At 42.1% G+C, this 12,434-nt stretch overlaps 1 protein-coding gene across 4 annotated transcripts in view; it reads left to right on the top strand.

Annotated features, from left to right (window-relative positions):
• The window catches only part of LOC5510185 (kinesin-like protein KIF13B), a 38,809-nt gene that overhangs the window by 17,086 nt on the left and 9,289 nt on the right, over positions 1–12,434 (top strand). For all 4 annotated transcript variants that reach the window (XM_048734100.1, XM_048734099.1, XM_048734101.1 and 1 more), the window contains 19 exons: positions 326–462; positions 942–1,132; positions 1,543–1,599; positions 1,947–2,199; positions 2,690–2,750; positions 2,868–2,961; positions 3,440–3,531; positions 5,236–5,367; positions 5,547–5,586; positions 6,679–6,989; positions 7,500–7,657; positions 8,058–8,351; positions 8,677–8,759; positions 8,860–8,989; positions 9,488–9,543; positions 10,258–10,376; positions 10,652–10,747; positions 11,219–11,335; positions 11,658–11,711. In XM_048734100.1, coding sequence (XP_048590057.1) covers positions 326–462; positions 942–1,132; positions 1,543–1,599; positions 1,947–2,199; positions 2,690–2,750; positions 2,868–2,961; positions 3,440–3,531; positions 5,236–5,367; positions 5,547–5,586; positions 6,679–6,989; positions 7,500–7,657; positions 8,058–8,351; positions 8,677–8,759; positions 8,860–8,989; positions 9,488–9,543; positions 10,258–10,376; positions 10,652–10,747; positions 11,219–11,335; positions 11,658–11,711 — 2,475 coding nt within the window. The remainder of the gene's footprint in view (positions 1–325; positions 463–941; positions 1,133–1,542; positions 1,600–1,946; positions 2,200–2,689; positions 2,751–2,867; positions 2,962–3,439; positions 3,532–5,235; positions 5,368–5,546; positions 5,587–6,678; positions 6,990–7,499; positions 7,658–8,057; positions 8,352–8,676; positions 8,760–8,859; positions 8,990–9,487; positions 9,544–10,257; positions 10,377–10,651; positions 10,748–11,218; positions 11,336–11,657; positions 11,712–12,434) is intronic.

Below are 12,434 nucleotides of genomic sequence, written 5' to 3'. Positions count from 1 at the left end.
TGAATAGTCACAGCTTCTCCACCAATGTATAGATCATTGCTTTTCCACGAATGAGTAGAGCCACGTTCTCCACCAAAGTGTAGATCACTGCTTTTCCACCAATGAGTACAGTCAAGGGCTCTCCACCAATGTGTTAAGTGATATGGTCACATGTGATCATTAGCAAAGGAGTGGCTGATCAACATTCTTTTATTCAAACAAATTTCGAAATTGCAACATAATCCTGTTGATTTGATGTATTTTAGTCCAAAGTGTGTCTATTTGGACACTTAATCTATTTGAGGGAGGCGAATAACCAAGTTAATATAAACATTTCTTGTTGTAGGAGCATAGTAAGGTCGGACGCCTGGACGCTAATCACACACCAGACATTCAGCTAGGTGGGCTAGGGATCCTACCAGAACACTGTGAGATGGACATAGAAGAGAATGAAGTGTACCTAACGCCCAGTCCAAATGCAAGGTAAGATTTCTTTTAGCCGTATGACACGAAGACTGCGCACCCCCAACCCCAAAAAATTCCTTGGTACGCAACTGCCTACTCCTTTAAATCCACGATTGTCCTACTTAGGGACCTTGTAAATTTGAAATAAATTCCAAAATTCTAAGAAAACTCCAGAAGAAGTTGCATGGATCAAGGGCCATGTTAAAAAAAGTAAATTGAAAAATCGAAGAAAGAAATGCTAATGGTCTATTTTTTTGCGCAACGTTGTCAATGACTACAGCGCCATCTGGCCATCAACCGCCATCATCGCCTTTTTCATTATCACCATCGCCTTTTCATGCCTGTCCATCACTTTCATCAGTAGCAGCATTATTATGGTTGTCATCATCATCAACATTATCACCGTTACAAAAGTCATCATAATATCATCACTATCATCAGTAGCGGTATCATCGTGAGTGTTTGCATTAACAGTCTTCCACTCTATATTTCTGCAGAACATTTGTAAATGGACGTGATGTCAAGGAACGCACTCTGTTGCGTCACGGGGACCGTATTCTGTGGGGCAACAATCATTTCTTCCGTATCAATTGTCCTCGCCCTCCTGGCAGCAGCGAACAGCAACCGGAGCAACAAGTTGACTTCATGTCCGCGCAACAGGAACTCATGATGCACGAAATCGCGCAAGGTACACGCGAAAGTACACGCAACACACATGGCGTAATGCATGTCCGCGCAACAGGAACCAACTCATGAGATTGCACAAGTGATACGCGAGAATACTTATAACCCATGTGGGGAAGACTACATAAAGTTTCAGCGTTGGCATACTCACTTGCCCTTTACTTGCACCTGGCAACCGATTAGTAACAGATTATTCCACACAGTTTACAATCATAAATGTTGGTTAGTGTATGTGCACTTTACTTTAAATGATACAGCGGGCAAGCATTTCCAGCGGTTCTTTTGAGTCTCCCCTACAAAATGTATTTGATACATCACATAAACACAAACACATGGGACGCAAGTGGAGACGCAAGTTATTTGCCTACAAAAGAATCAAAACTAAGTGATATGACTTTGTGTGTTATTGCCCAGGTCCGTTACAGGAGTCCGTCCGAGCACTCGAAGAGCAGTACCAGGCAGACAAACAAGGTGATGTTACTGAAGCTGCTTGTAGATTTATACTTCGTTGATACGCCCACGGTAGGAGGAACAGGAATTTTTAGGCTAAATTCTGATAATGAAACCACGAAATCCTCTATAAATATTTTGAGATGTGCCTTATTTTGCGACGCGGTCCAGTTACGGTCCAGCTACGTAGTGTATTCAGAGGTGCTGCCCTGTAGCGCTCAAATACACTCAAATGTGCTAACTCAAACGAGGATTTCTGGTGTCTTTGGTTGCGTACATTCCTTGCACTACAAGCAAAGAATTTTTTTTTAATCAACATTCATTCTCTTCATGCTGGTATTCATTATTTTCGTGCTGGTCTCTTCCAGGCGCTCTTGAAAAACAAAGACTCATGTACGAAGAGAAGATTGAAGAACTTAAAAAAGAAGTCCAAATGAGCCCGTTCGGAAGCCGACCACAAATCGATCGCACGTCGAGCCTGAGCTCGTTTAGTTCGGGTTATGGTTCCCGGATGTCGTGGTATGAGGATCGCGAGCTTAGCCAATCACAGTACGACCCGAGACCCGAGCAGCGGCCACTCGTGCTAAAAGAGGAAGTGCTCAAAGCAAACACACTCGTACGGTAAGGAAATCAGGGAATCAGGTGGTTTGCGTCCCCTGATAAAAAGGTTGACAGGTTAAAGTCGCATTTTCACCAGTTTACTTCTGGTCGATTACGTAAGAATGTCCGGTGATTTTTAACAGAAAACGCGAAAAAAATTGTCAAAATAGTAAAAGCAGTGTGTTTATTGGAAGTTTCTTTGATGATGTGGCCTGTTAAACAGCGCGAATTGTAATAGATTCTTTTGTCTCTTGTCAATTGACGTTTCCGTCGGCTGTCCGGAAGTAAACTGGTGACAATACTCACCGTCAATATAGAGCCCTGGAAAAAAATTCAAATGTCAAGCATATACCATACTACCATCGAATAAAACCACCATAGCACTGGGCTATGTAATTAGGCTTCCTCATAAATTGTTCAGCTAATATTATATTCAGCGTATATTGATAGTACCTAACATCGGAACATAGAATCTAATGTCTTCACTAATGACTCACTGATTTTCTTACAGCGAGGCCAACCAGCTCAGCGAAGAGATGAATAAAGACACCGATTTTGCTGTCACATTACAGGTAATAGATTGACCATGATGGATTTTTTTTTTTTTTTGCTGTCACATTACAGGTAATAAACTGACCAAAAAGGCATATGTCTCTGACGTTGGGCTCACTGCATTTTTCCTTTTGCAGATTCCCACTTCCAGTTTAACTTTCGGAAAAAGTCGTTCTGGCTACAGCAGCGAAGTTGCCATTGTAGTCAAACACAAAAGCAGAGGAACTCAAAGTGAGTCCACCCTCCCCCCGAAATATCACGTCTCCCCACTACCAAAATGATCATGGTGCCCACCCTCCCCCTATGGAATCACTCAAAGTGAGTTCACCCCTCTCCCCATGGGACCATGCCATCCTACCCCCCCCTCCCCCTAGGATCATGCCGCCCACCCCTCCCCCCATGGAATCACTTCACTATGCATTATTCGACCTACTGGCGCACCTGGCGTGTAAAAAAACTACTTTAAATAAATTCTCCGTTACACCATTTCACCCTTCATTTCACTCCTGCACGCTAGAAAAAAAATCAAGCTCTATAATTCTGTGTCATATTATAGTATTGTATTATAGCTAAAGGTCTACCGGAGTTAGCCTTTACTTGTTATGTTTGGTATTATGTTCAAGCCGATACAGGCAGACTTTGCTGCGTTATGTTAAAGCGTTATAACCGACAGTTATTGATAGTAGGTAGCGTTTGCTTTTTTTTCTAGTCTGGTCTCTGGATAAGTTGTCAAACAAGATTTATGACATGCGAGAGCTGTACAACCAGTGTATAGAGGAAGGAGTACCATTCAACGACAAGGTAATGAGAAGAGAAAGGGGGAGGGAGAACATGAGGGTTTAGAGAGGGGATTCTATCGGAAGGAGTCTCATTCAGTTACAACATATGGAGAAGAGATGTTGGGTGATATGGGGATGGGCATAGAAGAGGGTGATTATGATAACGGTATGATATTATATGATATTATGATAACCTCTTTAATAATAAGATATATGGGAGCGATGGAGGGGAGAGCAGGGGGTGTAAAGGAGGAATAACCATTTTGTTAAAAGGTACGGGAAAAGGGAATTTTATTGTATTAGATGAAGCCTATTTGTTAGCTTTATTGTATAAGATTCAGCCTATTTGTTAGCTTTATTATATAATATGCTGCCTATTTCGTAGCTTTATTGTATAAGATGCCTCCAATTTGTCAGCATTATTGTATAAGATGCCGCCTATTTGTTAGCTTTATTGTATGATACCGCCTATATGTTAGCTTTATTATATAATATGCTGCCTATTTCGTAGCTTTATTGTTTAAGATGCCTCCAATTTGTCATCTTTATTGTATAAGATGCCGCCTATTTGTCAGCTTTATTGTATGATACCGCCTATTTGTTAGCTTTATTGTATAAGATGCCGCCTATTTGTCAGCTTTATTGTATGATACCGCCTATTTGTTAGCTTTATTGTATGATACCGCCTATTTTTTAGCTTTATTGTATAATACCGCCTATTTGTTAGCTTTATTGTATGATACCGCCTATTTGTTAGCTTTATTGTATAATACCGCCTATTTGTCAGCATTATTGTATGATACCGCCTATTTGTCAGCTTTATTGTATGATACCGCCTATTTGTTAGCTTTATTGTATAATACCGCCTATTTGTCAGCTTTATTGTATGATACCGCCTATTTGTCAGCTTTATTGTATGATACCGCCTATTTGTTAGCTTTATTGTATAATACCGCCTATTTGTCAGCTTTATTGTATGATACCGCCTATTTGTCAGCTTTATTGTATAAGATGCCGCCTATTTGTTAGCTTTATTGTATGATACCGCCTATTTGTTAGCTTTATTGTATAATACCGCCTATTTGTCAGCTTTATTGTATGATACCGCCTATTTGTCAGCTTTATTGTATGATACCGCCTATTTGTTAGCTTTATTGTATAATACCGCCTATTTGTCAGCTTTATTGTATGATACCGCCTATTTGTCAGCTTTATTGTATGATACCGCCTATTTGTTAGCTTTATTGTATGATACCGCCTATTTGTTAGCTTTATTGTATAATACCGCCTATTTGTTAGCTTTATTGTATGATACCGCCTATTTGTTAGCTTTATTGTATGATACCGCCTATTTGTTAGCTTTATTGTATGATACCGCCTATTTGTTAGCTTTATTGTATGATACCGCCTATTTGTTAGCTTTACTATATAATATGCTGCCTATTTCCTAGCTTTATTGTATAAGATGCCGCCTATTTGTCAGCTTTATTGTATGATACCGCCTATTTGTCAGCTTTATTGTATGATACCGCCTATTTGTTAGCTTTATTGTATAAGATGCCGCCTATTTGTCAGCTTTATTGTATGATACCGCCTATTTGTTAGCTTTATTGTATGATACCGCCTATTTGTTAGCTTTATTGTATAAGATGCCGCCTATTTGTTAGCTTTATTGTATGATACCGCCTATTCGCGATCCACTAACAGAGACCATATCACCTCCCAGGTGGACGATACTGACCTGTTCTTCGAAGTGGAGTGTCACACACTCATCGGCGTCTGTAACGTGTTCTTGGAATGCTTGCTACACGATGTCAGTCACGAGTATGCTGCACCAATCATTAGTCAGCAAGGAGAGGTAGGTAACAGTCACATGACATGCACGAACCAATCACCAGGCAACAAATATAGCTAGGTATTAATAATTTTCGGTCACATTATATACATGTACCAATCACCTTTCAGAATGAGACAATGCTATCGCTTGCCACTTGTTAAACTTGTTTAATGTTTTTTTCTCAACGTTTTTGTTTCCAGGTTTGTGGTCGCTTGAAAGTAGAGGTTTCTCGTGTGACAGGTTAGTTTATTTTCTCGCATTGTTGCACAATTCAAGTCACACACTTTTTCAGATAATTTGAATCCACCTTTTCAAGATTATTATGGAGTAAGTACGCAGCTGCTTTGTCTCCTATTATCTTTGCTCTACAAAGGAGTTCTTTTGTCTCTATTTTTCTCGTTCTTTGTGTCGAGGTGCGGATATTGTTTATTTGCCTAATCAAATGGCAGCTTGTAAGAGCTGCGTACTGACCCTTATTATGTCGTGTTTTCAAAGGAGAGTATAATGTATACATCTAACTTCAAATACTTTGAGAGCAATAACTGGCCAGAAGGACGTACCGTTATTGCTCGAATAAGGGCCCTAGCGCTTAATTTTTCATGGACCAGGCTGGGCATTTATTTTCGGGGAGGCGCTTATTTCAAAATCTGTTTTATCTCTCGATAAACATCGCTTATTTTTGCAACTTACAGGAAGTACTAATACTCTCAGAATCATAATAACAAAGCCTTCAATAGTACCTTCAGTTTCGTTGCTTCAATTCTAATGTACTTTTCATCGGATTTTATTGTTCCGGCAAGGCGCTTGTTCAGGGAGGCGCGTATGTGAGGAAGGTAGCCAGGACTTGGAGCGGGGGTGGGGGGGGGGGGGGGGGTGGTGGTTCTTCCGAACGCCCTTTTGCTGCGGGCCTGCTCAATGTTAAGAGGACACTTTTACTCAGCATTCTTTAGGTCTGGCGCGATAGCTCAGTGGCATGCGGTGGTGCTTTGTGGTTTTGCTTCTCAAGCAAGAGGAACGGGTTCGAAATTAGTTCAGGTCAAAACCTGTCATATTACAGTAGGGACTGAATCCCTCGTCTTCACAGATAAGGGCATTGTGCCATACGTCCCGTCTCTCACCGCTCTTCATTAACCTTCTTTTACTGTGGAGGCTGGTCTGTAGTACAATCTTCAGTGAAGTGCTTGCAGACTATAACCCACAATGAGAAAAAAACCGTTTGATACTCGTTCCTTTTAGTTTTGACACGGAAAACGTTTTCCCATAAATGGTTATTTGCGCTATGCAATACGAAAAAAAACATTTTATATTCTAATCTACCCTGTTTGCTTTTAGGTGATGATCAAAGCGATAACGAGTCTGTTGGTTCAGACGCCGACGGACGCATAAGTCCCGAAGATCCAGACGATCTACTCCCCGAAGACGACGAGGGACCGGATCTCCTTGAAGAGCTCCCCCCTGGTTCCATCATGACCGTGGGGGTGAGGGTGATCGAAGCATTTGACCTCCCCCCGGCGCTATGCAATTACGTGTTTTGTCAGTACCAGCTGTGGAAGGATGAAAACACCGTCGTGGTGCCTCCTATTAACGCGAGCATCTCACATCCGGGACCCAAGACAAATACAATGATCTTTGAAAACAAACAGGTCAGTAATAACGCACTTTGGTCGATGATGATGGTGATGGTGATGGTGATGGTGATCAGGCCCATACCCAGGTGGGGTGCAGGGGGTGCAAACGCACCGCACTCCCCCAACCCCCCCCCCTCCCCCCCACACACACAACGGCCGAAGGTTCACTTTCGGTTCTCAATAGCCGTGCTATTTGTAGCAAAACTATAAAGCATAAGCTAGATCAATCTAGTATGTAGCCAAATCCGACAAAATAAACGTACCGTGGAGATACTGTTAAGGCATAAAAAATCCCTTTATGTTTTTTTCGGTGGTGGTCAGATTTTTATTAGAGAACTCACTCCTCCCCCCCACCCCGGAAAAAATAGGTCCCACCCCCCAGGGGAAATTCCTGGGTACGGGCCTGGTGATGATGGCGAAAGTAATAAGGGTAATGGTGATGATGGCGGTGGTGGTGATAATGATGGTGATGAGGATGATAATGCTACCGTTCATAACTAATATATATTTTTTATGTCTCTTCAGATGTTTGATATAGAAGTGACTGAGGAATTCTTGGAATACGCTTCTGAGGGCTCCCTCGCCATCGAGGTCTGGGGTAATCGCTGCCAGGCCTTCGACAACCACAACAAGGCGAACTGGAGTGTGAACATAGACACGCCCCAGAAAGGTCTACAGGACAGGTAAGTCACGTGACACGCACAAACGAACACGGACGTCTTTGATAAGCTGAAGGCACATCAATCACGCCACCTTTGATCATTACCATTGTGTGATCTGCTGGTATTGCGTGACCGTTTAGCGTGACCGTGACATGTCATTGCAGGGGAGACTCAATAAACTAATGATTATTATCAGATGGAAATAGTGGTAGAAACCGATACTATCACATTTTTCTGTTGTTTGACCTTATTACGTGGTCATGTTGCATGGTATTGTGTGACCGCATTGTGTGACACGTCATTTTCAGGTGTTCCGAGCTCTTCCTTAGGATGGAGATGCTGGTAGAAATAGTTACAGTGTGACTGTGTCGCGTGACATATTGCTTGGCCGTATTGCCTGACATGTCATGTTCATACCTAGGTGGTCCGAACTCGTCCGTAAGATGGAAATGCTGGTAGAAATCCACGAAATTAACGACCAAGGCGTGTACGCCCCGGTAGAGCTCCAGACGCGCGTGGCGAGTGAGTCGGGCGGCACCTTCCAGTTGCGCCAGGGTCACTCTCGCCGCCTCGTGGTGCGAGTCAGCCCCCTCGCTAGGTCCGGGGCGCTGCCCGTGGTGTGTAATATCATCACCTCTGTTAGTGTGGGCAGCATCTGTGTGAGGAATAAGAATCAGTCTGCGCTGGATAGTTACCAGGAGAAAGATCTGGCACTGTGGGTATCTTGCTTCGTCATGGGTCTATTCATGTATCCAAAATAAATCCAAAAATAAAAGAATGGTTTGTTTGTATCACTTGGTCATCGGGGGGATAGGGTTAATTGTCTATTCATGTATCATTTGGTTAACTGAAGGGTTGGGAGGGATTGGAGATGGGATAGGTACATCCTTATGGGGGTGGCTGGTATAGGGTTAACTGGCTACTCATGTCTTACTTGGTCATCAGGGGGGAGGGATTGGGGATGGGATAGGGGTCATCCTTATGGTGGTGGCTGGTATAGGGTTAACTGACTACTTATGTCTTACTTGGTTATCTCGCAGCATGAGGGAAAAGTGGTCAAACTCACTCATGAAGAGACGGGAATACCTAGACGACCAGATCCATTCCTCCATGAACAATCCAGGTACGAAAGGGCTAGAAACTGAGAAAAAAACTATGCTCGCTATTTTGTGAATAGTTTATATTTTAAGGCAAAGCCTGGAGTTCAATTTTACCGATTGCAGACAAGTCTGTGGTAGACAAGGAGCGAGAAAGCTGGCTTATCGACCAATGGGTGTGTCTGACAGAGGAACGGAATGCAGTGCTCTGCCCTCTCCCCGGATCCGGCATACCTGGGGCACCCCCCACAGACGAGTAAGTCAAACGGACAGAGGAAAAAAATGGCATTAAATTTTCCAATTCTCAATATATAAGCTCAAGATTCCGCGTACAAGGAGTTCCTCTGACCAAAAGCTTAATTCCAAATTTTAAAGAAATTTAGAAGATATGAATTTTAGATATTAGCGAGCAAAGTTGGCTTAATTTGTGATCAGATCCCAACTTCTCCCTAAAAACGAGGAGAATTCATACTTTGAACATTTGAAAATTGCACTTCAAGCCTCATATCTCAAAGACGAATCCAGGAAAACTGGCGCCCCCCTTCGCACACTATAGGGTAATACATCACACAATGCAGAGTATTACATATCACATAGAATATCGCGTCACGCAAGAAACGTTACATGTCACGTCACACGAGAAAACAGGTCCCCCGTCACGTAAGATGTTGTGTTACATGTCACACAATTTGACATGCTATGTTACACAGCTCATTCATTATGCACAGCATATTTACACTTGGTTCCCCTGCAGGAATATCCGGCCGAATGTTGAGTCACACATTCCAGTTATATTCCTGGATCTTAATGGTACGTACAAAAAGAAATATTTCACCCTTTCCTGAAATGTCTTCTGCTTTTATTGCGACGCGTGCTACCGTGGCCACCAATACAAAGTTTCAGAAAAGTTAGCCAATCAGTATGCGGGAATCGCGGTTTTGATTGACACAAACTTCCGTGGTTCTCTGATTTGTGCTTAAGCATTTCTTTGCGCCGCTGATTGGCTAGTGAAACACATGTCAATCAGAAAGTACGTTTTTCGCATTCTCATTGGTTGTAATTGGTTTACTTCACAAGGCCGTAAGGCGGCCACGTTAGCGCGCGTCGCACTGTCATAACAGTTTGGAATATTTCCAAGAAAACTTCTCGTTTTCTGCGCTGTAGGAATTCGTAGACCCTAAGCTCTATTTTGCAGCGATTGTGGAGTTGACCGTCAATACAATCTGCCGTGTCTGACTGCTATTAAAGACTAGTCGCTTGACATATTGCTTGGCCGTATTGCGTAACATGTCGTGTTCATACAAGTCAGAGTAATCGGAAGTACAATCGGTTCTTATTTGACATTTACCTGTTTCAAACAACATAAGGAGTTAATGAGCAGACCGCAGTTAAAACTATATTATTGATCATATTTCGCTTCATTCTTGCTGCAATGGTATATGAACTGTTACGGCTAAAAAGCAAAACACAACCTAACTATTGTCCTCTATTTGGATTTTATTTCACTTTTGTTTATTTTGTCAGACGATTTCCGTAATGGTCTGAATGAGGACGCTGGCGCTGCTGGAGTTGACACAACTCTCTCTTTTGAGAACCCTGATAACATGGTGGAGCTGCCGATCATCAAATACGACCAGAAACAGGTATGCACTGAACACCCTATAGACAAAGGTGTCCCCAACACTGCACTGGGAACCCTGTGGAAACAAGCATTTACGACACTATATACTACTGAAACTGGGAACCCCTCCATATAGAAGTTTCTTACTGTACCTTCCCCTCTCCCTCTTTCCACCTCTTCTCCAACTCTAGAACCTCACCCTCCCCTCATTAAAGTTCCTCAGCCCCCCCCCTCCCCCCACTAAAATATCTCACCCTCTTCTTTCAGTTAAGTACTTTACTGTTTCTGCATCTTCAGGTATCTGCAACCACATCTTGGGACTCCTCTATCCATGACTCCATCTACATGAATCGCATCACCAGCGCCAATGAGCGCATCTATCTTATTGTCAAGGTACGTTAAAGTTGCGCATGTATGGATATATTACTTAGATTTTGAGGAAATCTAACGATTGCATATTCCGTGCCGTGGTCCATTATATGTCGGTTAGATTTGGTCTGGTCCTGTTTTGAACTAGTTAGATTTGATCTGGTCCTGTTTTAACCTGATTAGATTTGATCTGATATTGTCTTAAGCCGGTCTGTGATTTGATCTGAACCTGTCTCGAGCTGGTTAGCTTTGATCAGGTCCTGTCTTAAGCTAGTTAGATTGGATCTGGTCCTGTCTCAAGCCGGTCTTTGATTTGATCTGGTCCTGTCTCGAGCTGGTAAAATTTGATCTGGTCCTGTCTTAAGCTAGTTAGCTTTTTCAGGTCCTGTCTTAAACTGGTTAGATGTGTTCTGGTCCTGTCTTAAGCTGGTTAAATTTGATCTGGTTGTTTATTGATAAAAAAAGGGTAGGGAAATCTAATGACGCTTATTTCAGGCCGTGGTCCGTCTGTCGAGTCCGGTTGCCATGGAACTGGTCCTCAGGAAGCGAATCTGTGTCCGAATCTACAAGAAACAGAGTTGGAAAGACAGCATTCTACGGAAGATCTCCAGGGTATGATTAACCATAATAATACCCTCTAGATAATAAAGCATTTAAGAGAATTATATCAAGTGATACGCACTGCATCTCCTTAGTCTTATTCTAAGCATCTGTAGCGGACATTTGATTACCCGATGCTCAGGAGAAACTAAATTTTACGATTTGCCAATTAGAAAGACAGCATCGTACCACCCAGTTATCACTAGATAAAGATATCGCTAGTTAAAGAAAGATAAATATGTTATTATATAGAATTTTAAGAGCCATCCATAATGTCAGTTGTTAGCGTTTTGTGATTGTTAATGCGCTGAACACGCTGTTCTGTTATTTCTAGGATGCTTTTTACAGCTGCGGGGTGTACTACGAGCTGGTCTCGCACATCCCTCGGGTATGATAGATGACGACAGTGATCGCGAGGATTAGTTAATTTCACAAGTGATAATGACATGATAGTAGTGGTGTCTATATAATTGGTGGTGACAATGTTTATAATGACAAAGATGGGTTTAGTAAAATAATTGAGCATTGATATCGATATGATTTTGTTGAAATTGGTTACGAAATTATTGATATTGATTCTAGAATGGTAACTACGATAGATAGTCGAGATTGTTATAAAGATAGTTTTGATGATGATGATGATGATGATGATGATAATCGTAATTGAGTCGGTAGTGATGTTGATTGTGTTGGAGATGAAGGTGATGGTGATTATAGTGGTGATAATGATTGTGATGGTAATGGTGATGATGGTGATAGTGATGATGATAGTGACGATGATGTGGTGATGATGATGGTGATAGTGATGATGATGATAGTGGTGATGATGATTGTGATGGTAGTGGTGATGGTGACGGTGATGGTAGTGATGATAGTGGTGATGGTGATGGTAACGGTGATGATAGTGGTGATGGTGATGGTAACGGTGATGATAGTGGTGATGGTGATGGTAACGGTGATGATAGTGGTGATGGTGATGGTAACGGTGATGATAGTGGTGATGGTGATGGTGACGGTAATGATAGTGGTGATGGTGACGGTGATGGTGATGGTTAGGTAGATGATAGTGGTGATGATTATTGTGATGATAGTGGTAATGGTGATGGTGATG

Source organism: Nematostella vectensis, chromosome 11, assembly GCF_932526225.1.
Source record: "Nematostella vectensis chromosome 11, jaNemVect1.1, whole genome shotgun sequence".
Lineage (NCBI taxonomy): Eukaryota > Metazoa > Cnidaria > Anthozoa > Actiniaria > Edwardsiidae > Nematostella > Nematostella vectensis.
This window is presented reverse-complemented; position numbering and strand designations above follow the sequence as displayed.